At 34.1% G+C, this 27,981-nt stretch overlaps 1 protein-coding gene across 1 annotated transcript in view; it reads right to left on the bottom strand.

Moving 5' to 3' along the window:
* Positions 1-27,981, bottom strand: part of LOC145685102 (acetylcholine receptor subunit alpha-like 1) — a 202,919-nt gene that overhangs the window by 41,666 nt on the left and 133,272 nt on the right. Inside the window, exons 5-7 of the mRNA XM_081757448.1 lie at positions 18,692-18,909; positions 12,976-13,040; positions 8,107-8,278 (exon numbers count right to left, since the gene is read on the bottom strand). Of these exons, the coding sequence (XP_081613574.1) occupies positions 8,107-8,278; positions 12,976-13,040; positions 18,692-18,909 (455 nt within the window). The remainder of the gene's footprint in view (positions 1-8,106; positions 8,279-12,975; positions 13,041-18,691; positions 18,910-27,981) is intronic.

Here is a 27,981-nt window from a genome sequence, read left to right on the forward strand (position 1 = left end):
GAAGAAGAACCATGTTAAATAACTCAGATCTTTATACCATTTTGTACTACTTTTTGTACCAATCAGAAGAAAATCAAAGAAGGGTCATTTTAACTAGCCAAGCAGAAAAAAGGAAAGAATTAACACTTTGTACTAACCAGAAAAGGAGAAGAATGATCAACATTCTATACTTTTTTGCAATTTATTGGGATGTTCTATTTTTTATTACCAACGAGAACCATTTTTTAACTGACTTAGAATTTTATACCTTTTTGAAAAATTTGTATCAAATCGAAAAAAGCAAGGAAATACCATTTTAAATAGCTCAGCATGTTATAGCTTTTTGTTTTTGGTCTACCCAATTTCTTGACCATGTTGTACTATTTAAACAACAAAGGAATAAATTTGTATGACCTATTCACATTTATAGCAAGCAGAAAAAGGAAAGAATAAATTTGAGTGGCTTAAGCAAAGAAGGTCATTGGTAACTAACCTCTTTGTGCTATTAAATTTGTGTGACCTATTGAAGAATGAATAAATTTTGTTTGCAATTAAAAAAACGGAGAAGGTCTATTTTATGTACATTTTGTACTACTCAAATAAACAAAGAAATACCATATTCTGCTACTCAAACAAACGACGGAATAAGCTCAGAATTTCTATACCTTTTTGTGTTATTCAAATAAACGAAGGAATAAATTTGTGTGATCTATTCACTTTTATAGCAAGCCCCTTTTAGTTTTATACCAACCATGAAGGTCCATTATACCATTTGTATTACTCTATTTCATTTTTGTAACAATCAGAAGAAAACAGCTCAGAATTTTATACCTTTGTGGTGTTACATTTTGTATATTTTTGTGTCATCCAGAGAACAATTTAAATTGACTCTCCCTGATAATTCAGTTGCCAGAGTCCAATGTTAGTTATCTATTAAATTCTTAATATTACAGTACTAGAAATTGATCCAGTTAACCAGAATTTCTATACATTTTTGTGTTATTCAAATAAACGAAGGAATAAATTTGTGTGATCTATTTACTTTTATAGCAAGCCCCTTTTAGTTTTATACCAACCATGAAGGTCCATTATACCATTTGTATTACTCTATTTCATTTTTGTAACAATCAGAAGAAAACAGCTCAGCATGTTATAGCTTTTTGTGTTTTTAGTCTACCCAATTTCTTGACCATGTTGTACTATTTAAACAAACAAAGGAATAAATTTGTATGACCTATTCACATTTATGGCAAGCAGAAAAAGGAAAGAATAAATTTGAGTGGCTTAAGCAAAGAAGGTCAATGGTGACTAACCATTTTGTGCTATTAAATTTGAGTGACCTATTGAAGAATGAATAAATTTTGTTTGCAATAAAAAAACGGAGAAGGTCTATTTTATGTACATTTTGTACTACTCAAATAAACAAAGAAATGCCATATTCTGCTACTCAAACAAACGACGGAATAAGCTCAGAATTTCTATACCTTTTTGTGTTATTCAAATAAACGAAGGAATAAATTTGTGTGATCTATTCAATTTTATAGCAAGCTCCTTTTAGTTTTATACCAACCATGAAGGTCCATTATACCATTTGTATTACTCTATTTCATTTTTGTAACAATCAGAAGAAAACAGCTCAGCATGTTATAGCTTTTTGTGTTTTTGGTCTACCCAATTTCTTGACCATGTTGTACTATTTAAACAAACAAAGGAATAAATTTGTATGACCTATTCACATTTATAGCAAGCAGAAAAAGGAAAGAATAAATTTGAGTGGCTTAAGCAAAGAAGGTCAATGGTAACTAACCTTTTTGTGCTATTAAATTTGAGTGACCTATTCAGTAGAAAAAATTTTGTTTGCAATTAAAAAAAACGGAGAAGGTCTACTTTCTGTACCAACCATAGAAAAACAAAATTTGTTTGACCTTTGCGTAACATCATGCATGGCCAATTTGAATCACAGCAGAAGAGATCATATCAAAGTAAGAAAAGTTTTCAAAGTTCCATGTTGCTGCAGATATTTAAGCAACGTTACAAATGCGTTATCTAACATTTGTATTGCTAAGGTACTGCCTATTGCTCAACGATTCAATTATTTTTTTAGACTTTCCTTCCTCGTCTAAGTTCAAAAGCAGATATATATTTTTTTTTGCATTTATGTATTTTATTATAATGGAATATAAGGTTAGGGAGTATATTTGGAAAATAATAGAACATACATCATGATGTTATATTGCCTTGAAAACATATTATCAAACACGGAGAATGCATAGAATGTTTTTATTGTAGATATATAAAATTATTTATTTGATTGGTTTTTGCTGATGAGCAGAAAAATGACTAGCACGGAGATTGTTTATGTTTCACCTAGAGAAAAAGAAATTCAGTGTGAAAACGAAAAACCTATACTGTTAATCCAGCCGTCTGACCCCGATTTGCCAGATGAATTACGTGATAAAGTGAGAATCATATATCCAACACAAGAAATAGAAGAAGTGTATTATTTTAGACACTATAACAGATATAATGATGAAATACTCTCGGAAAGTGATGATGACAGTATTTCAAATATTACCTGTTTTGAACTGGAAGCTAATGAGTGCGAGTGTACTAGTGAAAGTATTAGTCATACATGTGTTATACAATTATTTCATGAGTATACACCAAATTCAGTATTATTATGTTAAGCATGTTCTAAACATAATGAGAATGAAAAAGATCACAACTGTTTGCTGCAGTATGATTACGAATTATTGCAAAAGGTGTGGACGATCTTAATTAAATGTGAAATGAGAGAGAAAATCTATAAACTTTATATAAAGAAGCATTTTAAAGGTTGTAATATTAAGAACACTTATACTTTGGAGAAAAAATTTAATCTGGTATATGAATACATTACAGAGTATGATTATTATATCAACAAAATAGTAGAAATGTTTTTAGAGAAAGATAAACAATTATTTAATTCTGTAAATGAACACTGAGACACTGTAGCATATGCATTTGATTGTGAATGAATAGAAGAACTTGAACTGTTAAATGGATCAATTTGTAGTATTGTAATATTAAGAATTTAATAGATAACTAACATTGGACTCTGGCAACTGAATTATCAGGGAGAGTCAATTTAAATTGTTCTCTGGATGACACAAAAATATACAAAATGTAACACCACAAAGGTATAAAATTCTGAGCTGTTTTCTTCTGATTGTTACAAAAATGAAATAGAGTAATACAAATGGTATAATGGACCTTCATGGTTGGTATAAAACTAAAAGGGGCTTGCTATAAAAGTGAATAGATCACACAAATTTATTCCTTCGTTTATTTGAATAACACAAAAAGGTATAGAAATTCTGAGCTTATTCCGTCGTTTGTTTGAGTAGCAGAATATGGTATTTCTTTGTTTATTTGAGTAGTACAAAATGTACATAAAATAGACCTTCTCCGTTTTTTTTAATTGCAAACAAAATTTATTCATTTTTCAATAGGTCACTCATATTTAATAGCACAAAAAGGTTAGTTACCATTGACCTTCTTTGCTTAAGCCACTCAAATTTATTCTTTCCTTTTTCTGCTTGCTATAAATGTGAATAGGTCATACAAATTTATTCCTTTGTTGTTTAAATAGTACAACATGGTCAAGAAATTGGGTAGACCAAAAACAAAAAGCTATAACATGCTGAGCTATTTAAAATGGTATTTCCTTGCTTTTTTTGATTTGATACAAATTTTCAAAAAGGTATAAAATTTTAAGTCAGTTAAAAAATGGTTCTCGTTGGTAAAAAAAATAGAACACCCCAATAAATTGCACAAAAAGTATAGAATGTTGATCATTCTTCTCCTTTTCTGGTTAGTACAAAGTGTTAATTCTTTCCTTTTTTTCTGCTTGGCTAGTTAAAATGACCCTTCTTTGATTATCTTCTGATTGGTACAAAAAGTAGTACAAAATGGTATAAAGAACTGAGTTATTTAAAATGGTTCTTCTTCACTTTTCTTCTGGTTCATACAAAGCTAAATACTCCATCCAAATTTGAGTAAAATGGTTCATGTTCGCTTTCTCAAATTTAGCCCTTCGTTTTGTTTAAAAATTCTAAGCTAGATAAAAATGGCATTTCTCCTTAGTACAAAATGGAATAGATCACTGAAATTTATTCTTTCGTTTATTTAAATAGTTAATATGGCATATCTTTGCTTTCTGTCTTGTTACTCCATCCAAATTAAATTTTGCGTTATAGAAATTCTGAGCTAGTTAAATTGGTCTTTATTTCGTTTTTTCTTTCGTTTATTTGAGTAGTACAAAATGGTTGTTTGTTTGGTATAAAAAGTAGAACACCCAAATTTGTTCTTTCGTTCATTGGGCTAGTACAAAGGTACCTTTTTCGATTTTTCTGGTTAGTACAAAAAACAGGCCACTCAAATTTATTCCATCGTTTGTTCAAATAGTACAAAAAGGTACAGAAATTCTCAGTTAGTTAAGTGGGTCTTCTTCGGTTTTTTCTGGTTAGTACAATTTTGTTCTTTCGTTGAAATACTCAGCTACAAAATTAAATAGCTCACTCATATTTATGCCTTCGTTTATTAGATTAGTTTAAAATGAAATAAAATGATCCTTTTTTGCTTATTCCTTTGTTTGTTGAAATAATACAAAATGGAATAAAATACTCAACTTCGGTTTTTCAAATTAAATAGCTCACTCAAATGCATTACTTCATTTAATTGATTTTAGAGTTGACACAAGTGATAATTCTTTGTTTATTTGAATACTCCAAAATGGTACAATATTCTTTGTTTTTTCTCGGTGGTACAAAACTAAATATTCCATTGTTTATTTGAGTAGTAAAATTCTGAACCAGTTAAAAATGCTATTTGTCATTGATACAAAATTGAATAGTTTAAAAAATGGTCCTTCTTGCTATAAAATTGGAAAACTTACTCAAGAGTACAAATTAGTATTAAACTTCTGAGCCGGTTAAATTTATCCGATTGTTTGTTTAAAATACGCAATTATTTCTCGTTGGTGCAAAATTGAATAGGTCACTCAAATTCACCCCTTCGTTTGTTTAAATATTAGAACATGGTCTAGAAAAAATGACATTTCTCATTGGTACAATATTCCTTCGTTTATTTAATTAGTACAAGAAGACATATAATTCTCAGCTAGTTAAAATGGCATTTCTCGTTGGTACAAAATTGAATAGGCCACTCAAATTTATTCCTCCTTCCCTTTTTCTGCTTTGTACAAAATTTATTCGTTGCTCCGTTTACAAGCTCTCGATGGTCATTATTTTGGAACTTGCAGTGATTGATGAACTATTACTAAATGTGGAAACAGCACCTCAATATGTGGCTCAGTTTTCGTGTTATTAGGTTTTAAGTATGTTGACTTTTGACCTCGATGATCAGTATTTTGGAACTTGTAGTAGTTGATGACCAGTTACTAGATTTGGAAACAGCACCTCAATATTTGGCTCAGTTTTCGAGTTTGACCTTTGACCTCGATGATCAGTATTTTGGAACTTGTAGTAGTTGGTGACCGATTACTAAATGTGGAAACAGCACCTCAATATGTGGCTCAGTTTTCGAGTTTGACCTTTGACCTCGATGATCATTATTTTGGACCTTGTAGTAGTTGATGACCAGTTACTAGATTTGGAAACAGCACCTCAGTATGTGGCTCAGTTTTCGTGTTATTAGGTTTTAAGTATTTTGACCTTTGACCTCGATGGTGACTAATTTTGGAACTTGTAGTAGTTGATGACCTCTTGGAAATCTGGGAACAGCACCTCAGTATGTGGATCCATTTTCGAGTTATAAGGTTTAAAGTATTTTGACCTTTGACCTCGATGGTCATTATTTTGGAACTTGTAGTAGTTGATGACCAATTGCTAAATGTGGAAACAGCACCTCAATATGTGGCGCAGTTTACGAGTGATTGGGTTTTAAGTATTTTGACCTTTGACCACGATGACCACTAATTTTGGAACTTGTAGTAGGCCCCTACCTGATGACCTATTGCTAAATGTGGAAACACCACTTCGATATTTGGCTCCGTTTTCGAGTTATTAGGTTTTAAGTGTCATACAAAGGGCGTATCCCACATAAACTATATGACCCAATTAAAAATAGATAGGATCTTCGTAACCAGCATGTCCGAAAACCCTCATATACCGAGTTCCATCCAAATCGGTTCAAAGAGCGTATCCAATCGCTATGTTACATAGGTATTCATTGTCTTAAAATAGGGGTTGAAAAAAAATCTTATGTAATTTCTGCTATGTTAAAATAGGGGTTGAAAAATATGCTCATAAAAGAGAACGAATACACCCATATACCGAGTTTCACCCAAATCGGTTAAAATTGTCATAAAAAGGGCGTATGCCACATAAACTATAGGACCCAGGTAAAAATGAGTATGATATTCGTACTCAGCATGCTCGAAAACCCCCATATGCCGAGTTCCATCCAAATCGGTTCAAAGAGCGTATCCAATCGCTATGTTACATAGGTATTCATTGTCTTAAAATAGGGGTTGAAAAAACTTTTTATGTAATTTCTGCTATGGTAAAATAGGGGTTGGAAAAGTAATTATAAATGAGAACGAGTGCACCCCTAAAATGGAGGTTTTTGTGTGTTACGTACTCTCAGTGTAATTTCTGCTATGTTCAATTAGGGGTGGAGAAAATGAATACACCCCCGGTGCTATGTCCGCCATGTTTCGTAGTCTCTGTCATGTTGAAATAGGGGTTGAAAAATATGTTCATAAAAGAGAACGAGTACACCCTTGTTATGTTATGTACTCTTGTGTGTTATCTGTTCTGCTGTGTGTTACGTGGTGTTATGTGTTATCTGCTCTTCTATGTGTTCGTAATTAACATAGGGGTTGAAAAATATGCTCATAAAAGAGAACGAGTACACCCCCTAAAATGGAGGTCATAAAAGGGAACGAGTTCATCCCTAAAATGGAGGTCATAAAAGACTGTGGGCTCACGGTGTACGGTGGTCATTTTCTCAGGGGCTCCTGAATTGATTGATGTTGAGCTAGGTTGGCCCAGATCGATCCATTTTCTACTACTTATCTACATTATTCTAACGCAATAGTGTAAATACACAACCCAAGTTTGTTAATAAATTTGTTATTTAAAATTGAATTTCTGTTGTCATTTATTTATTATATAATAATTTGTTTCCTATTTATATTTGAATTTACTGTGTTTTGGAAATATTGGAATAATAATTAACTTTCACACTGACGAGTTGTACGATGAAGAACTAAATCTTCCGGTCCATGTCCCATCGACTAGGTGTTAATCGGATTGCATTCGGTCTGACGATTGTTATTATTATTATTATTATTATTATTATTATTATTATTATTATTATTATTGCTTTTAATGATAATAGTTTTCGGACTGGAAGCTTTCTGTGTATGCAAGGTGGAAGGGGCGTTACACCTACTAATAAAACCCAACCTTAACTTACCTACCATATTAACCTAATATTCTACTCTCTAATCCAACCTACCCTAACTTTAAGCCATAAAAGTTAAAAAAACTTGTAATTTGGCAACCTATATTCTCAATCAGTACTCAAAGATATTACAGGAGAGTGAAGACATAGGGGTCTGGAACACTCAATAGTTAAAATAGTGGCGTATTTAAGACTTTTTTTCTCTGGTTTGTGCTAAGGTCTTAGGATTTCATTTTTTGAAATAATTTGTATTCTATATTTTTTTATCTAAATTTAACTACAATGTTTTACTGTGAACCCTGATTTGCCTTTGAGTGAGGAAAATTGATCGCTAGATTTGGCATAAACACGCTACGGATAAGCAATGATTCCAGATAGAAAAAATGAATAGGGAAGATGAAGTAAGAAAATTTCGGTATAACCGTATTCTAATACATTAACATACCAAATAGTAATAAGTTATAATGATGTTGCAACTAATTATTTCAGAAATAAAAGGGAAATACAGATGTGATTTCAAGTGTAGCTCTAAAGCCGCGTTACTACATAATGGTCTTAATTTTAAGTGCATTAACATTTGACGCATACGAACATCGAATCCCCAACAAATATTTAAAGTCTTACCATAGAATATTATATATATACAACAAAACTTACCAAAAGCAGGAGATATCACAAGTGCCTTATACACAGGAGCGTTTCTCTTCAACTGGACGGTGAAATTAACATAGGGATATGGCTCCATGCAACAAGGGAAATATTTATTTTCAAAGAATCCTTCAAAGTTAGTCACGACCCATTCTGTGTTGACCTCTAAAAGTTCAGTATACTGAAGAAAAACAAAACAAACATTAAATATAATATAAATCACAACCAAATTATCTTCTTGTCAATACAAGGCACGATCCAAAAGTTTAACAGCTTAAGATATATATATAGTAGACTAGCAGCGTTCACCCCGCTTCGCTGCGGTCACCCCGGAACGCAATAAACTTTGTTACTTAGATAATTTTTACTTTTTCGCTTTCAAGTGATATGATAAAAACCATAGAAGATTGCAGTAAATCTTAACATTATATCGCCTGTCATTTATGTTAACCCGCCCCGCTTCGCTGCGGTCATCCCGGAAGTTTTCGCTTTCAAGTGATATGATAAAAACCATAGTAGATTGCAGTAAATGTTAACATTATATCGCCTGTCATTTATGTTAACCCGCCGAGTGACACGGTCATGCGGGTTGCATATAAATACGTTTATTTTTACCTATGATGAACTAACAAAGGATTTGTACGTTATGGACACTTGAATGGTCAATTATCTCAAGACACTGGTAATTAAAAATTAAAGTGATATGATAAAAACCATCTAGGGTCCAAATCCTAATAACCCCCCAAAAATAAAAGAAATTGGTTCAGCCGTATTAGCGTGATGAGGAACAAAGGATTTGTGCGTTCTCTTTTATATAATAGATCTATAATTTTATTTTTGCTATAGGGGCACTGCACTAACATTCTTGGGATAATAATTTATAGTCAATACGAAGTGCCCGAGATAATTCCGGATTTTTAAACCGTAGGCTAGTTGTTTTAAAGTAATATTGTGTGTTACATCAAGTGTTAACACGTAACTAGGCTTCAGTACTTTTGGGTAATAGACTTTTGACACGAACTTATTTTTCAAGTGAGGTTCTCTTTCTTCCTATCATCAGCATGATTGAAGAATAGAGAGAAACCGGTAAAAGTTTTGTAGAAATGAGTAAACTGACTAGTAAGTTTTATTGTACACTTGTAGGTGCCAACTGATTTGTGTTTCTTAAATTAAAATTTCGTTTAAAAGAGCAGCTTTTGCAAACAAAAAGAAAACCAGCATACAGGTAATAAGAAGGTTAACAGCGTTTCAAGAGCTACTTTTCTGTTACGTAAGAAGTTGAATGCAAATAAGTGTATTGGCTAAGGAGAAATGTATTTTGGAGAATAAAAAGGGAACTTCTGGGTCTTATCTTCTACATTTTAACAGAAAAGTTAGCTTTCAACAGCGTTTGGTCTTATCTTCTAACTTAAAAGAAGAAATAAAAACTCTGAACACTAATGTTACATTGTCCCGCTTAGTTAGTTATTCTTTAAGTATTTAGTCTTCACCATCTTGCTTTTTAGCTTATTGATTTATGTGAGGAAAGATTTTTTTAATCTGTTTGAAATGGACTGAAATTTTGATAGTTTTATTTTACTATCATTTTTTGCAAATCTTTTTAAATGTCCCTTTCCTCGAAATAAAATTAATCCTGTGAGATACGCAGGGTGTTTCAAAAAATACCAACAAAGTTTGAGAGGTGATTCCTGATTCCAAGGTAATACAAAAAGTATAATCCAACCTGGGAGCACAAACGTTTCCTTTCCGAGATATAGGCTGCCGAAAACATAAAAAAATGAACTTTAAAGGTCCATAATTCCAAAATTATAGGACTTACCGTATTCGGGTCAAAACTTCACTTAGGAGCCAATATGTGCCTTATCTCAATATCCAAGTTTCAGAATCCTGCGGTACTTCCGCAACCATTTTTATAGAGGTAGTTCGTGAGTACTTCAAATTAAATGCCCGTAGCCAAACTCCCTGTATAAAAATTGTTGCATGAGTACCACAGGATTCCGAAACATGAATTTTTGGATAGCGCACATATTAGCTCCTAAGTGAAGTCTTGACCTGACTATGGTAGGTCCCATAGTTTTGGTGCTATGGATCTTTGAAGTTCATTTTTTCATGTTTTCGGCAGTCTATAACTCCGGAAAAGAAGAATTTGTGCACCCAGGTTGGTCTATACTTTTTATCTTAGTTTCAAGACTCACATCCCAAACTTCGTTGGTGTTGTTTTGAAACACCGTGTACGTTTTTAGTCTTTGTTAATCACAGGGGTTTCAAACTGTGCGGCGCAAAAGATTGTCAGGACAGACGGGAGGAGGTTTAAAAAAAGATCCTACAAAGGAACATATTTATAATGCAAGGCGCATGCTTAAGTCTGCACTCTTTTTCTCTACTACTACATAGTGGACTTAGCCTTTGTATCATCTCTGTTCCATATACGATCAGGAATGACCCTTTCACCTTTGGGTTAAACGTGTATAATGCTTGTTATATGGCCACTAACGATCTTCAATTTATCTCTGTAGAATCGTACAGTAGAGCGTCGATTAACCGAAGTAGTTGGGGGACATGGGTGTTCAGAAAACTGGTTTGTTCGGATAATCGAACTGTACATGTTTATTTGCCAAAAAGAAGTACTGTACAGTAAATTTATTCATAAAAACAGGCATCTCTTTAAGTATTACAAAGTAACATACAAAGGCAACTTTAGTAGGAATATGTAGTATGTGGTACAGTTTATTAAACAAAAATATGTACATATTACATACGCATTTTGCATGAACAATACACATAGTACACAAAATTAACGTTTAAAAAATCCTTTATTTTGGTCTGTCTAAGCAAGCCTACACGCTTACGAGCAGCTAAGTCACGTAGTTTTTTCATTACAGATATCTGAAAGTGGACGGTAGGGTGGGAGAGTAACAGGTGCGAGCGAGTACACAGTTCGGTTAAGCGGTCGTTCGGTTGACCGACGTTCGGATAATCGACGCTCTACTGTATGTCTTCTTAAATTTCTTTGGAATTTCGCACGAAGTCATGTTAGCTGAATGGTTCTTTCTCTTAATTTTCTGTTTTATTTTTGGGACGATTCTGGAGTTTTAATCTTTTCTAAAGTACTACCGAAATTCACGTATAGACTAATTTGTTTTATTTTTAATGGTCGAAGCCATTTTTCAGATGTTTCAGTTCCATTGGTTCTTCCTACTTTCGTTGCCATAGCTTGTATTTGCTTTTTGTATTTTACTACTCTGAGAAGAAAGTTACATCAAGATTTATGTTGTTTTGACAATGAATAGTAAGAACGTAGCTGCAAGTGTTTTATATGCAGGCCTGTTTTGTTAATTACATTAAGTGCGATAGGACGTTTTTTACTTGATTGATTCGCAATGGATAAGTTTATAATGAAGAAGTGAATTAAATAATGCAGAACTTAGTGGCTCAGAGAAACCAAAACAGAAGTATTGGAAATATAGTGAGCGTTATTTGGACTTTGGTTTTATCAGTACTATTGTTAGTAATGAAGGAAAACCTCAGTGCGTAATTTGTTTGGAAGTGTTGGGTGGAGATAGCATGGTACCCAATAAGTTGAAGCGACGTTTAGAAAAACTGCACCCAATTTACAAAGTAAGGGCCTGGAATATGTTTCCCTTAATGCAACTGAAGTGAAACGATATAAAGGTGCATTTTCTCAGTAAATGTCTGTGTCCGGGAAAGCCCTTCTAGCATCGTACAAAGTAGCATATCGTGTGATACAATGCAACGAATCACGCGCTATAACTGAGGAACTGTTTTTGCCGGCAGCTATCGATGTGATCTCGATTATGGTTGGTGAATCTGCTGTCAAGCAAGTGAAAAGTAGCTTTGCCTGACAGCGCAATTAGTCGTTGAATGTCCTTATCGGAGGCAAATAGGTAAGGCAACTAATAGTAACAGCGATACGAACTTGATCTTTTATGTGAGATTCATAGCTGAAAATCATAAATTCTTGGAAGATATTTTTGTGAGAATATTGCACTTGGAGCAACAGCAAACGAGTTGTTCCAAATTGTAAACAAGTTCATGGAAGGAAACAAACTGGCGTGTACAAAATGTATGGGAATATGCAGAGATGGTACTCGCTGCATGTCAGGATGTTATCATGAATTACAAGTTTTCATAGGTAAGAAAGCCCCTAATGCACTCTGGACTCATTGTATTATACACTAGGGTGGACTGAAAAAATCGAAAGTTGATGAATCGACTTTTTTCCGATAGTGCAGTAAACTTGCCTCATGACCTCAAAACAGCGTTTGCGAGATTTCAACGAAATCCGTTCATATCTTGAGGTTCTTCAGAGCTGCCAAAAATTTGAAAATTAATCAAAACACGTTTTTTAATTTTTTTTATTTCATAAAAGTTTTACATTAAACAACTTCCGACAGCAATTAAAATTCACTCTTAATAGTCTTCAGCAACAGTAAAAAAAATCAGCTATATCAATGAATATCTTTAGGTTTCTCAGAACTGCAAAAAAATGACAAAATTTTACCAAAAACCCAAGTTTTTTTTCACAAATTTTCAAAATACTCCTTTTGGTACTAATTTTATTTCTTAAAAGTTTTACATTAAAGAACTTCCGACAGCAAAATGAATTCACCTTTAATAGTCTTTAGCAACAGTAAAAAAAAATCAGCTACGTCAATGAATATCTTTAGGTTCCTCAGAACGCCCCCCCCCCCAATAAAACCACCAAAATCCACTTATTTCTCAATTCAGTTCTTAACGTTCATTGTTCATTAGCTTTTAGTTTGCACTGTAGTCAGATTTGTGATCAAACTTCGGAATTGCCGACTGACTAACCAGTTTTGCACGAATGAATCCGTCCCTTCTCTGGAAACCACATACCATTTGGGACGCTTCTGTGACCACCTTCACACAACGTTCAACGGCCTGGGTGTGGCACGGAAAGGCTGAAAATATTATAAAGATTTTCAAGGCATAATTAACATATTATAAAGATTTTCAAATAAGTAGGATTTGTGTGAAATTTTGTCATTTTTTGGCAGTTCTGAGGAACCTAATGATATTCATTGATATAGCTGAAAGTTTTTTACTGTTGCTAAAGACTATTAAAAGTGAATTTTAATCACGGTCGGAAGTTGTTTAATGTAAAACTTTTATGAAATAAAAAAAAATTTAAAAAAACGTGTTTTGAATAATTTTCAAATTTTTGGAAGCTCTGAGGAACCTCAAGATATTAACCGATTTCGTTGAAATCTCGCAGACGTTGTTTTGAGGTCATGAGGCAAGTTTACCGCACTATCGGAAGTCGATTCATCAACTTTCGATTTTTTCGGCCCACCCTATTATACACAGGGAATCCCTTGCTTTCAAGAACCTTAGTAGTGACGTAAACGACATACTGTCATTACTACAGCCCAGATTTCTATGCACAAACCAACCCCGAGATATGCATGCAAATATGCACGAAAAATATAAAATATATGCACTAAAATATGCATTAAAATTTAACATATGTTCTGAAATATACACTAAGAAAATAAAATCTCAATTTAGTACAAAAATGTCTTACCTTATGACACATGTTGCAATGATTCTAACGTTTTCTTCTGTAAACCCTCTGCGATTCTCAGTAAGGAACGTTTTGTATTTTCTAGTATTTACATTTCGGGTATCTGAGGTGCACAAAATTCTGGACATGGTTCGCACTTGGGATATTGGTATACGCTCTATTTTCAAGTAGTTATATCCCAGTTATCTAATATGTATTAAACTTGGTTGATCATGCACAAAATTGCACGAATTAAGTGCTAACAAATGATATGACTTTGGGGGATGTCGGTGGTATGCAAATTCGAGTGCCTGGCATACGTACTATTTTCAGGTGGTAATATATCTCTTATTTGAGGTGCACAAAACTGGGGAAATGGTGCACAAAATTGCACAAAATGAATGCTAACGAATCATGTAACTTTTGTCGGTATCGGTGTTATCTGAATTCCAGGCCTGGCATACGCTCAATTTTTAAGGGGCCATATCTTTGTTATTTGAAGTGCACAAAACTCGGGAGATTTGGTCGGCGCTGTACGCCCTTGGGCTATTGGTATACGCACTTTTTATGTGGTTATATCACAGTTATTGAACGTGTATTAAACTCGGTGATGTACAAAACTCGGGAACTGGTGCACAAAATTCCATAAAATAAATGCTAACGATTGATGTAACTTTTGCCGGAATCGGTATTATCCGAACTCCAGTGTCTGGCATACTCAATATTTTCAAGGGGCTACATCTTTGTTATCTGAGTTGCACAAAACTCGGGAAGTGGTGCACAAAACTGCACAAAACTCGGTCTAGAAATTGATATATGCTTTTCTGATTTTTCGGTTGGACGAACTCAGGCCTGGTATACAGTTCAAAAATTTAAAATTGAAAACTTTTAGGTTTCTTAAGGTGCAGAAAACTGGAGATGTGGTGCACAAAACTGCACAAAATGTGCACAAAATTTTGGTATAAATTTTGTTTGAATCGGTTTCTGACGAGCTACAAGTTAACGGACCTGAGTGAATGCTGCAAAGCTTTGTAAGGGGATTCCAACTGTCTGATAATTCCAAGCAGGCCAGTAACTAGAGGGGGCCTGCCCCCCTAAACTTTTCATGTCCTCTCCAGACCTCAATACAAAATGCTGTTATTAATACAAAAATCACAATTTAGATATCTGTAAGAGAATTTATAATGACTTGGCTCCCTATCTTATTCATGTCCCCCCTCCCAAACTTCTGTGTCTTTCTGCGGGCCTCAATCCAGGTAGTCTCGAGATGTGGTTGTGTAGCCACTTAGAGAAACATTTTTGTGGCACATAAATAGCGGCTGCATTATCGGCCTTTAGTGAGTTTACAACTGTCTTCACTTAAGTTATTCGCATAATACGACACAGCTTCTAGCCACGAGCCCCATCGGATTAAAACTGGTAGCGGAACATTTTTCGAAACTTCGCGAAAGATACGTTCGCGCGATGGAGCTTTCACGAGTACTTTCTTTACATTTGGTACAAGTGCGTCTACTTCCGGACATTGGCATCTGATTGTTTCTGTTACGCGATGAAGACCGTGTATAAGACAAGACAGGTGAACTAATTTAGAATACAACACTTTATTCTATATAACATTTTATTCTACATTTGCGTTTACACAGTGATTCAGATCACTTTAAATAGAACCTACTTTCTTGTGATACACTCTCAAATATGCTAGTATCCAGCAATAAAATTTGGAAAGTTCATGAAATAGGCATGCACATCGAAATTCACTCAGAATATGCACTTAAATGTGCTATCATATGCGTCTCAAATGAATCCTTACAAGTCTGTCGGAAAGAAAGAGGTACTTTCCATACGTTTCTGCATGTTACTATAAACATGCATTTTGCATATAAATCCGGGCTGAAGTCATTACTAATAGAAGTTGTGAACTACAACAAAAGTTGCCCCAGAAAAGCCATATTTTTTTTTTCAAAAATGTGTTCTGACATTGGAGCTGAGCATACTTCTCTTTTGCTTTACTGCAGCTCACGTTGGTTCTCCATAAGTTTCCGTATTTTTGAACTGAAACAGGAATTGTAATCATATCTTGTGGAAAAAAATCATCCCAGTGCTGAAAATTTCATCGATTCTGCCTTTCTTCAGACGTTGGCATAACTTTGTGATATTTTTGAGAAGCTAAATATTTTAAATGTCTCTTTACAAGGGTATGATACACACATTTTGCAGTTGTCAACAAAGTTATCAAGTTTCAAAAGGAAGTAGCATTGGAAGAGAAGCATTGAAGACGGGAACATTAGTTACTGCTTTCCTACACTAACATAAGCAAATTGTTAGAGACCAGCTAAATGAAGAAATCAAATCAGTGTTTGAGAAACACTTAACACATCTTTAGGTCCAATACGAGAAGTACTTTCCAGAGGACACATAGTATAACTGGGTCGTAAATCCATTCAACGCAGAGAATCCACCAAATTTCACCATCGAAGAAGAGGAATAGTTTATTGGTCTTTCCTCAGACAGCACATTGAAGACCAAGTTTCTCTCTGCATCGTTACCTGAATTTTGGAGCTCAGTACAGAATGAATATCCGGAATTAAATAAGAAGGGTTTGCGTGTGCTTCCTTCTTTTGAAGCTTCCTATCTTTGCGGAACCGGATTTTCAGCCATAGTTGTGATCAAATCCAAATATATGTAAAAAAAAAAAAAAAAAAAAAATATATATATATATATATATATATATATATATATATATATATATATATATATATATATATATATATATATATATATATATATAAATCCACAGAAAGGGATGCGTCTCACCATTTCAAAATATGTCGAGATTTAATAAATTGTGTGGCTCAAAACAAGTTTATAGGCCTACATTCCATTGACTTCGCTCAGCATTTAAATGTGCCGGTTTTAATTATTTAAATTCCCTCTCTGCTCGTATTTTTCAGTTTTAACATGAATATCTGACCACAATTTATAATTATTAACACAGGCTAATAACATTAAAAGGCGTAGTCAGTGTGTAGATTACCTGTGTTAATGAGATTAATAAAGTAAACATAGTTTATGATAGTGATGTCTTTCTTTTAGGGACACATGTATTTATGCTGTTGACACATTTCATTTTTGACAGGGGAGGCGCGTTTAGATTTTGGTGATTGAGGGGGAGCCTCAACTGCAAAAAAGTTTGAAAACTCCTGGTTAATCAAACTCAACTTGAGCAACATTAAATTAATGAATTTTTACAGATCAAGATATATTAAACTAGACTTGAAGAAAAAATCACTAAAATAATCTATTAAAATCTTTGTTTATTTCGAAGAAAAGAGAGAAAAAAATCTCTATATCAGAGTTCTTCAAAAGAAAAGATGTGACATGAATTTTTATCCATTGTGAGAAATTAATTGTCGGTTTATTATTATTTTATCCATGTAATTTTTTAAATACGCTTGTACACTATTTCATTCTCTGCCATATTTTATACTATGAGAGTATTTCGGCGCTAGTTAAACAAGAAAAGGAAAAAGAAAACACTTATAATTTCTACAGCACATAAAAAGTGCAGAGAGCTAATTACAAGGTAACTGAAGTTTTTTTTTAGAGGCAAAGGAATCATATAACTAGCTTTCGTACATAAGCTGAAACTGTTAATGCTACTTCTAAAGAGATAGTAAAAATAGTTCTACGTAGGTTCAGGTACTAGTGAAATTTAAAAAAAAAAAAATTCTCTCTCTTCTGACAGAATAATTCGGTATTTATTTCCAACTGTTAATCTGGCTTTTGGCTTTTCGGCAATCACTGAAATTAAAACATCAAAGAAAGGAAGATTCAAATATCCACTAAAGAAATGAAACATGCATTGTCAAGATTCCTACGCAGACCAGTTGTAAGTGTGCAGTTAAGTTTGTCAAATTTAAGAAATAAGTAATTTAAATTCTACACTGCCCGGGGAAAACAGTATAAATCAAAAAACACAGATTTTTATTATTTTAACAGGCATAAGTATGAATCACTTATACTAAGAGTACCAAGACCCAATTATTCAACTTACGTTTAGAACTGACTTATACCAAGTTAACCGGAGGTGGAACATGACACATAGATCTCCAATTTTGACTTATCTCATTTTGGCCAATTTCTGACACACTGTTTCTCCCACGGTCTAGAATTATTTATTTTAATAAGAACAGAAAATTATATTTTCTACAAGAAAATAACTTTATATATGCAACTTAAATCTATTACACTTATCTCCTCTAATAAATGTTAATTCATCTACATAAATTATTATGAATAAAAGACGATTCGATTTGTGTAATAATAATAATAATAATAATAATAATAATAATAATAATAATAATAATAATAATAAAGTTGACTACAAAAAGCATTTATGATAATAGTGTCGTATAATATGATTCTGAGAAGAATAACATTTTTATGTGCCGTGTCGAGTCATAGACAATTTATACTGTGCTGGCAGTAGAGAAAGGTACGAAGCACTGCTCTGCATAAATCAATAGGCTAAAAGAACGAAGAACACTACAATTAAAAGAACGAAGGGTACTCAACGTCCTTAATAAAATATAAAATTGAGTACAATGGATGCATCGTTCTGTATCCAACCCAGCTGTTTATGAATCCTTATGAAATGCAAGTACAGAAAGCTAATCCTAAGTGCTTCAAGAATTTCAAAAACTATTGTATCAAATGGCGTGATTCTAGTTTTGCTACATATTTTAACTTCTAAATAATTTAAAATGTTACAAATATCCCGAAAGGAAGTCATGCCTGAAGGAAATATAAGATATAATTTTTGTTTTGTCATCGTCCTAGGAAGATCATGGCTATGGGCCTGGGAATGTATAGTACCCTTAGTTCGTATGAGAATTTTTTAAATGAAATTCTGCAATATGTGTAGAACAGTGCATACTATTGCACTTCCATTACCATTATTTTTGGCCTCTTTGTCCCAAATACCCAGAGGAAAATGTCACTAGTAAAACTTGACTATTCATAAACATCACTAAATTAGGTAATACATACGTACTCCTGCTCGTTTTTCAAATTGAAGATCTATTTCGAATCCATTATAAGTCCATGAACCAAGCTGAAGAATACACGTTTGTTCGTCAAATGGCCAAAGTCGTAAGTCTAAATCGCAAAAGGCTTTAAAGGATCCAGGCGGGATCCATAACACTTCCCCCGAACTGTAGATAAGAGCATGTGTATTTCCATATGGGTCTATATCCGCTCCGTGAGCACTGGAAAAATTATATACATTGTTAATATTTTTAGTTATATATAGTCTATATATGTTTCTCCAGAGAGAGACAAAAACTAGATACACGCTAAACACATGAGTTGTGTTTTCATAGTTTCTCATGTGTAGACCTACTATTGATATAAAAGTCTAGGGAAATAGTAGACTATACGTAAGAGTTTCTATTATACATATTATTTAATTCAAAAACCAGATCGTTTCAATGTTCTTCATTCTATCTTCTCACAACGACTAGTGTCTTCATATTGGAGATGGAGAAGAGTGTGTCAAAAATTGAATACCAATAATAATACTTTTACTTTTCGTTTAAATCTTTTGATTATCCAATATTTGAATCAAATTAGGTGTATCTTTCTGTTTTCACTTGCAAGAAAACAATTTAAATAGGCCTCTGGGAAAATTAATTTCTAAACGGGAAACTAAAGCTGTTCAAAAAATTGAAAAAAATCTGCCACTTTTGGTTATGAAAGAGAAATTATGCTCACTGACCGACTTCAGTAAAAGACACTTACAGTCGATTTCGGAAAACTCATTATTGTGAAGGGGAGATATTAGTACTTTCCACATATCGAAGTTCCAAGATTTCTGGAAAGCAAAGAGTGAAAAGCATTTTTTTAAAATCCCGCGAATAATGATACCGTGGAGACAACTACAAAAGATTCTAATAATAAATTGCAAATGTCTTTGTGTGCGTCACGCTAATCTTAGTAATAAGGAATCACGTTAATAGATGTATCTACCCACGCTGTTGCTTGACTGCCTACAGTCAACAGATATCGCTAGCTGTGCCATCCGATGTTAATACTTTCCACAAGAGCGACGGGCTCAGGCCATCTTGCAACTAATATCTAGTAGAAAGAACAATGGGTATTAGGGTGAATCGAAAAAAACTTTTTTTTCGAAATCGTAACGGCTCACACGGGAAAAATTGCCCACCCATTACAGTAATTCACTTAATTTTTTACACATTTTTCGGACGATGTTTTCCGGTGCCGCAATCGGCCTAAAGTTTGGGAGAAGTCAACATAGGCATGATGCATTACACAGTATGTAGACAGTCTGTTTTATCTTCCAATACGGTTCGAAAGTAGCATATTTCTCTACGTGATAGTTCTTCAGCTTAATGTGCTGTACTGACATCACCAATATGTACAGTTCTTTTGTTATTTTAATCATAAAATGGCTTAAAATAACGCAGAACTCACAACGAGTTGAGTTTCTGCCGTATTGGACCTTAGTAAACCTTTGGCTGAGTGGCATGTGTTCTCCATGCAAATGTTGAAACAAGTAGCGCAATGAAAGCTAGGTACAATAGAGAAGACATACCAGCCACTGAATTTCACTTCGAAGCCGTTTTGAGCTATTGACAAGGGTACCAATGTGTTTAGCGGTATTACTTGCAGTTCCATCGCAGCCCGCTACAACCGTTTTTGACAAGTCCGCTTGTTTCGCCTTGAGAAAGTCGATTATAGCTGTCACTTTGTCAAGTCCGGTACCTGATGGTGGTGTGACGTGCCCCAAGTAAGCAGAACCAGGTAATCCAAAATTGTGACGTGATTCTCTTTTACTTCACGGAGATGGAATTTGCTCCCCTTTTTCCTTGCACAATAGTCTTGTCCTTTCGACCATCGAAATACAGATCTCTAACAGCGTGGCCAGATATATCTTCACCCTGTTGTACTTTAGAGCTGTGTTTCTATTTTTCTCTTCTAATTCTCAACCTAACTATAATCCTCTGGGGAAATTCTTCTGAGATAACTCCTGCGTCTTGAAGCGCAGCGGAAGCAATGAGAGCAGCTTGCCTGTCAGAAACACCTGTTCTGTAAGCCTCAGAAGATGTTTCTGAAAGACGAATCCTGGTTTGTTTGGTCTTCTACCCGCGAATGTAGACTGGTAGTTCAAAATCAGACCCCAATGTAACGGTATCGGATTCCTCCGATGTATCATCAGAAGTCGTAGGTACTCCCAATCCAATCTTTGACTTTCAAATCGAATCAGTTGGGACCGAAGTCGACCTCTGTTCCATCTTCTTTCTTCCTTGATCGGCTGCTTGCAGAGATCTTGTAGTCTTAGCATCTAGACCGCCTATTATCATTTTTCGCACTGTTCGTTGGTCTTGCAAAGATGCTTGTTCCCAAGTTGGAACTCATAGTTCTTTATTGCACACGTAATCATTCAGATCTTTGCACCGCAGACACATATATCAAAAAGGCGATCAAACGCGTCTTTAGAAAAGTTCTGCACTGTTCTGTTATTTTTCCGTTTTCATCATTTGGACACACCGCGACACTTTCTGCAATGCCTCAAGAGTTTTCTTCGGAATAACGGGAATGAATGATCGTTTCCAGATGTCTATCACCCTATCTGCGTCTGTTGGCGAAACTTTACTGAACGGCAAGTCACGGCCATTGCTCTCAGAAGACAACTGTAGTTTCACCAAGTTTACAAAACACATGACCCACCACACGTCGGCAAGTGAGTTTCGTTTAATTCCGAGGGCGTACCAAATAGATCATATTCACGCGCTTACGGGAAGTCCTCACAGCAGTCTTTTTTCGAATCATAATGAAGGGAACTGATAATCTAAAAAGGGCGGTGGCACTGTAGCACTTGCAACCAACAATTCACTCGTTGCCGGCTCCTTACTCCTTACTAGGTCGATGTCCTTGTAAATTGTTAACCAATATATTTGTTTGTTAACCAACTATAGTTAAATAACACTCAACAACAGTCAACAAACAAAATACTAATTGCGCACACGCGAATCACACACTTTAATCTCAAAGTTCGCCCGCTCCGTCAACACTTAAGTGTCAACACGTTAATCGTATCGCAGGCGACACTGCACTAAAGCAAAGTACAGCCCCTCTAGCAACCCAACCCCCTTGGGCAATGTCATTCATTCAACACGAACTCGCCCACTGCCAGAAACAAACATCAACTGTATCGCTTTGTTCTGATCCGCGTAACATAGGTATCGGGCTTCCATTCATCTTCCTATTCTTTACGCAGGTTCAACGTTAATAAATGCAATTTTATTGTTAAAACAAGGAAGGAACTATACATATTACTTACGTTGGTACATCACATAGAATTGAAGAACGGTCACGTAAAGAAATGGACTACTTCCGAACCGTATTGGAAGAAAAAACAGACTGTCTACATACTGTGTAATGCGTGTTGCCTATGTTGAATTTTTCAAATCTTTAGGCCGATTGCGGCACCGGAAGACATCGTCCGAAAAATGTGAAAAAAAATCAGTGAACTACTGTTATGAGTGGGCAACTTTTCCCGTGGGAACCGTTATCGATTTCGAAAAAAAGTTTATTTTCGATCCACCCTAATTGGCATAGGCCTCCCTTTGTTTTACACTTTTATTGCGAATGAACTATAGGTTACATTCTAGCACGATGCACAGATGCACGTCGTTAAACATTTGTACCACAAGATTTCACAGTTATCGTCACACAAGAAGCTTAATGGAACACGTGTCGAAAATAACTATATTCTCGTTTATGTTATTAAAAATGGAGTCTAACAATTTAGATGCTGATCACATTTTGGAACTTCTTTACGAAAATTAATGTTCTGATTTTGAAATTAATGACAGCTTCAATTCTGAAACGGTGATAGAAGACACACAAGGTATTTTGTTTGATTATTTTCATTGCGTACTTGTCGGAAACGAAAAGTGTTGCAAACTTTCAAAAGTTATAAATATGTAATTGTTTTCCCTGCATCAGGAAGCAAGTATGAAATATATTACATCCCTGTTTGAAAACTAAGAATTATATAAAATAGCGTGTAATTTATTATTTTTTCACAATAATAAGTTCATTTGTATACAAGTTTATTTTCCGTTCCTTATGCTCACAACACATTTTAGTAAAATATTTGTTCAATTCAGTTTCTGTAAATATAAACTTTTGTCTTTTGCTTTTATGTGCTAACTAGCAGCGTTCACCCCGCTTCGCTGCGGTCACCCCGGAACGCAATAAACTTTGTTACTTAGATAATTTTTACTTTTTCGCTTTCAAGTGATATGATAAAAACCATAGAAGATTGCAGTAAATCTTAACATTATATCGCCTGTCATTTATGTTAACCCGCCCCGCTTCGCTGCGGTCATCCCGGTGCTGGCATATTGTAAAAGTGTCTGTAAAAATAAGCAAATCAATTAAAAAATTTTAAACAGAAGATTCAAGCTATTTTCCGCTGTATATCGCCTGTCATTTATGTTAACCCGCCGAGTGACACGGTCATGCGGGTTGCATATAAATACGTTTATTTTTACCTATGATGAACTAATAACAAAGGATTTGTACGTTATGGACACTTGAATGGTCAATTATCTCAAGACACTGGTAATTAAAAATTAAAGTGATATGATAAAAACCATCTAGGGTCCAAATCCTAATAACCCCCCAAAAATGAAAGAAATTGGTTCAGCCGTATTAGCGTGATGAGCGGACAAAGGATTTTGTACGTTCTCTTTTATATATATAGACTAGCAGCGTTCACCCCGCTTCGCTGCGGTCACCCCGGAACGCAATAAACCTTGTTAATTAGATAATTTTTACTTTTTCGCTTTCAAGTGATATGATAAAAACCATAGTAGATTCCAGTAAATGTTAACATTATATCGCCTGTCATTTATGTTAACCCGCCGAGTCATATGGTCATGCGGGTTGCATATAAATACGTTTATTTTTACCTATGATGAACTAATAACAAAGGATTTGTACGTATGGACACTTGAATGGTCAATTATCTCAAGACACTGGTAATTAAAAATTAAAGTGATATGATAAAAACCATCTAGGGTCCAAATCCTAATAACCCCCCAAAAATGAAAGAAATTGGTTCAGCCGTATTAGCGTGATGAGTTCACAAAGGATTTGTGCGTTCTCTTTTATATATATAGATTAATATTTGAGTTTTTTTAAAATAAAGTGTAAGATATTTTCCTTCAATTATTTCTGTATTAATTATTATTAATACGTGTACAATTACAGTAGACTCACGAGTATCCGGCCTAATTGTAGCGAAAGGGCAGGCCGGACAACAAAAACCGAATAGGTCTGAGTTCTATGAATTCATTAAGCATACCCCAAGAACAATTTACGAATACTGTACAGTACTGGCAAGCGTACTCTATTGAGGTCCCTTACATACTGAAGAAACAATGAACAAGGAGCAAAACTATGCTCTTTTACTGTCACAACTTGTATTATTTTGCACATGACACGTAGGAGGATCATAGCAGACGCCCGCTTCCAATGCCTTGGCAATGTTGCCAATACAACGCCTTACTTTCCTCATTTAATTAAGATAAAAGAAAACTAGCCCGGATATTTCGCCAGCCGGACACTCGGTAATCTACTGTAATTATAATAGTGTCATATTTTTTCTTTCCCAAAAAGAGTGAAAGACAAACATTTCCTGACGTAAGAACAATTATTAGAAATATAACAAGTTGCATATCCATTTCAAAAAAGCAAACTTTGTGGTTTTCAGAAATGTCTTTAAAAATGAAAATAAACGAATTCTTGAAAAACACTGAAAAGTTAACTCCACCTACTGAAAAAAAGAGTATTTTTAAGGTAGCTCTGCTAGAAGAACTACGAAGAGCAATCCGAGAGCGCTGAAAGAAATGGATAAATGTCAATAACTGAGCGGTTCGGTGGAAGACAATGCTATGTTACATTTTCTAACTAAACTGCAAAAGAAAGTATGATATCCCCATCCAATCGAATCCCGTGACACATACCAAACAAGGTTTATAGACCTTACATAAATTATTACAAAATAAATAGAAGCATTTAAAAAGCAGTAAACAAGAAACTTAGACAGCATGATAAGTCATCAATTAGCGTTGAGTTCATTTTTCTAGTCGCTTCCTTTACCTAGATTTTTGAGTAATTCAAATTCTGGTCACACTGTAATTTCTAGGATGGCAACACTGAAAATTCTTCCGATTCGTATTTTCGGGTGTAGAATAACATTATCTATTATTGTGGTAAGTTACGTTTTATTACCTCTTTCCAGTTACGAAAAACTGGCAAAAGAAAAATTATTAGTTTCTCAAAAATATTTAGTAGTCTGCCCCCTTAATTGCATGCTGGGAGCAGACTGACATCCTCTGCGCGTATAACAGAAAGCTACAACCATGCTCTCGTAACTAACGTGATATGATCGTTCTACGCCTTTATTAGGTAGCTGTAACGCGGGAACAAGATTTTGACACGCCCCTCTCTCGTCGTCACCATCACTGCGTTGTAGTCACGTGATCTTCTTTCGATGCATCTTCTATAATCATTATCAGTGGACTTTCTTCAAAGCAGCAGAAGACGAAGAGTAGGGTAAGTATGTAATACGCAACGGAAGAAATAGAACACGTCACACTGCGTGAACGTTTACGCACTCACGAAGGCGACGTGATCGGCCCGAGTCGCCAGCTTAGGATGACATCCCAAGCAAGAAAACACAAACAAACGCTTCCAGATACGGAATGGGAAGAGTCTGTACCCAAGGAATCGAACATGGAATAATCAGAATTCGCCTAGATACAATTATAATATTACAATGACCAACAAACAGTTCACAATTCAAATTATTACTACAAACTGCAAGCCTAAAAGAAAACAAATCAGCACAAAACATATACATACATAATAGATATATAAACTAACATGCACATATTTTATCAAGAAGCACATTATCTGCTTTTTACATATTAATCTTATTTCCTTTTCATTCAGGATGTAGCTGTTTTCCAATGATCCATCCAAATTATAATGTAACTGGACGACGGTCTAATTCAAGTTGATATATTCTTAGATGTTTTAAGCAAGTATCTAGGTATATGTTAGTATTATTAATAATTGGATTTTTAAACATAATTTATTATCTTAAGGTATTCCATAGTTAACTTTTTGTGTGTGTGACTATCCTGAAGAATGATTCCTAATTGCAATAAGAAATATGTGGATAAACAGTACTCTTTTGCATCTTTTAGTTTCTTAGGCGTATTTCGAGTTTTATAACTTTACTTCTTTATATTTGTATTTAATTAAATATTTTATCTTTACTAAAATGAAATATATTTTGTACTATTCCATCAATAATAAATGTGCATTTATTTTTATTTCTTCTTTAATTCAATTTCTCGACGTTTCTATATTCTTCACATGTATAACATACTTGGAATACGCCTAGTTCCACATTTCAATAAATCTTGTAATCCAAATCATTCTACGGATTTTAATTTCTCACACATGATTATTAATATTAGACTTACATATATCCCATATCCTAGTAAAATATTCATCCAGATACTCCTAAATGTTGTAAACAGCCATCAGATATCACAAGAGCAGATAACATTGTTTCCACTAGAAATTTTGATTATGCTTCAACAGTTTTAGTACATAAAGATGGTCATCGGAAATTGCGTGTGAGAACCCGGAGTGGGTCCACTAATTACCACTCCATAGTTTTAACCTTCATATTTCTCATAATTATCAATCTAAATAATACCATTTAACTTCCATTTGTTTAACTTATCTTCTCACTTAGCAACCATTTTTATATATATCTAAGATGACTTCCTTTTCTTTTCACGAAGAAATTTAGAGGTGCAGAAATTGTACCATTTAGCCAATATATGCTTTGATTTGAAATGCAAAATAAAATTAAGGACAAATTATTGAATAATTAATTGAATGAATAAAAACAACAAAATCATAATCTTCAATAAACAAACAATCAGCGTTTGGAATGCCATCACATAACATGTGGGGCATTACAATTTGATAGTACATTCAGCTAATGATTTCCCCATGTAAACATTTCCATTTTGACCACTGTATATTCACATTTATTAAAGAAATATTATTACCAGAGTAAACTACAAGCTACACCATGTTCTACCGTGTGGAATAGTTAGTTTCAAGAGAATCAAATATGAACTTCCAGTAAGGGCAGATTCAGTTTAGGGCCATTCCACGCGAAAGTGAGCCTGAACCCAAATTTTCGAAAACTGTCAAAACCAATGCATTTTTACGTATATATGAAGTAAATAGAACGAAATTCACTTTTTCTCAAAGAAAAACTTACATAGTCTTAGAATTCACGTAAAATGTTAAGTCTAGGTTGTGAATTTGTAACATGCCAGCTGCGAGGAAATTTTTTATTCTTGCTATCGGCAACATTTTACGGTATATTGTGCATGTTTGGCTGAAGTAACTTCCAGCTATTCAAGATGCTTCTTTTTGCTACAAGCTTCAGTTGAAAAAGTGTTTACAGGATAAAAATTGTTTATAATATCATTAAAGATATAAACGTCAACTTGAGTGTCCTGCCCGTGACAGAAAGCTACCAAAAGTTATTGTACTGAATTACTAAATTTCAGAATGTGGTTCGTACTTAGTAGAAGTAACAATTTGCACGTGTACTTCACATTTACCAAATTTTGGACTAATGCTAATAATATATTTTTATTTATTTCAATTTGAAAACTTGTCCTGCCCGTGACAGTGGGCATGTCACTGGTGGAATAGTTTGTGTACATTGGTTATTCATGATAGAAAATTATTCCATGTGTACTAAAATAAAGTTTTCTAAGCATGAACATTATTTACTTAAATAGAGGATTATCTATTACTGTCAGGATGATGTTTTAACTTAAAATAAGTGTCATATAAATATTATCATTAGCGTCACCTTTTTGTTCGTTTCAAGGGAGAAGTGGATGGGATTGGAGTACGTACAAAAAGGCCAATATGGAACTTTGTGAAACAAAGGAAAGTAATTGTAGAATGTGCTGCTGATTTCGTAGCAGCTTTAAAATCTTCGTTTCAAAATATATGTTTTACTACTATCATCAGCAGAAATTGAAAAAAAAAAAAAAAAAAAAGACGCTTTGAATAAAAGACGGGAAAATGCTCTTGTCAATTGAATGTCTCCAATCAAAACAGTTTTTTTCTGCAATTTAACAACGAAAATTTTTTAGTTCGTCAAACTTTTAAATCAGAGCTTCATCCGTGTAAAA

The sequence above is a fragment of the Thermobia domestica genome, chromosome 5 (genome assembly GCF_964235325.1).
Source record: "Thermobia domestica chromosome 5, izTheDome1.hap1.1, whole genome shotgun sequence".
In the NCBI taxonomy this organism is placed as follows: Eukaryota; Metazoa; Arthropoda; class Insecta; order Zygentoma; family Lepismatidae; genus Thermobia; species Thermobia domestica.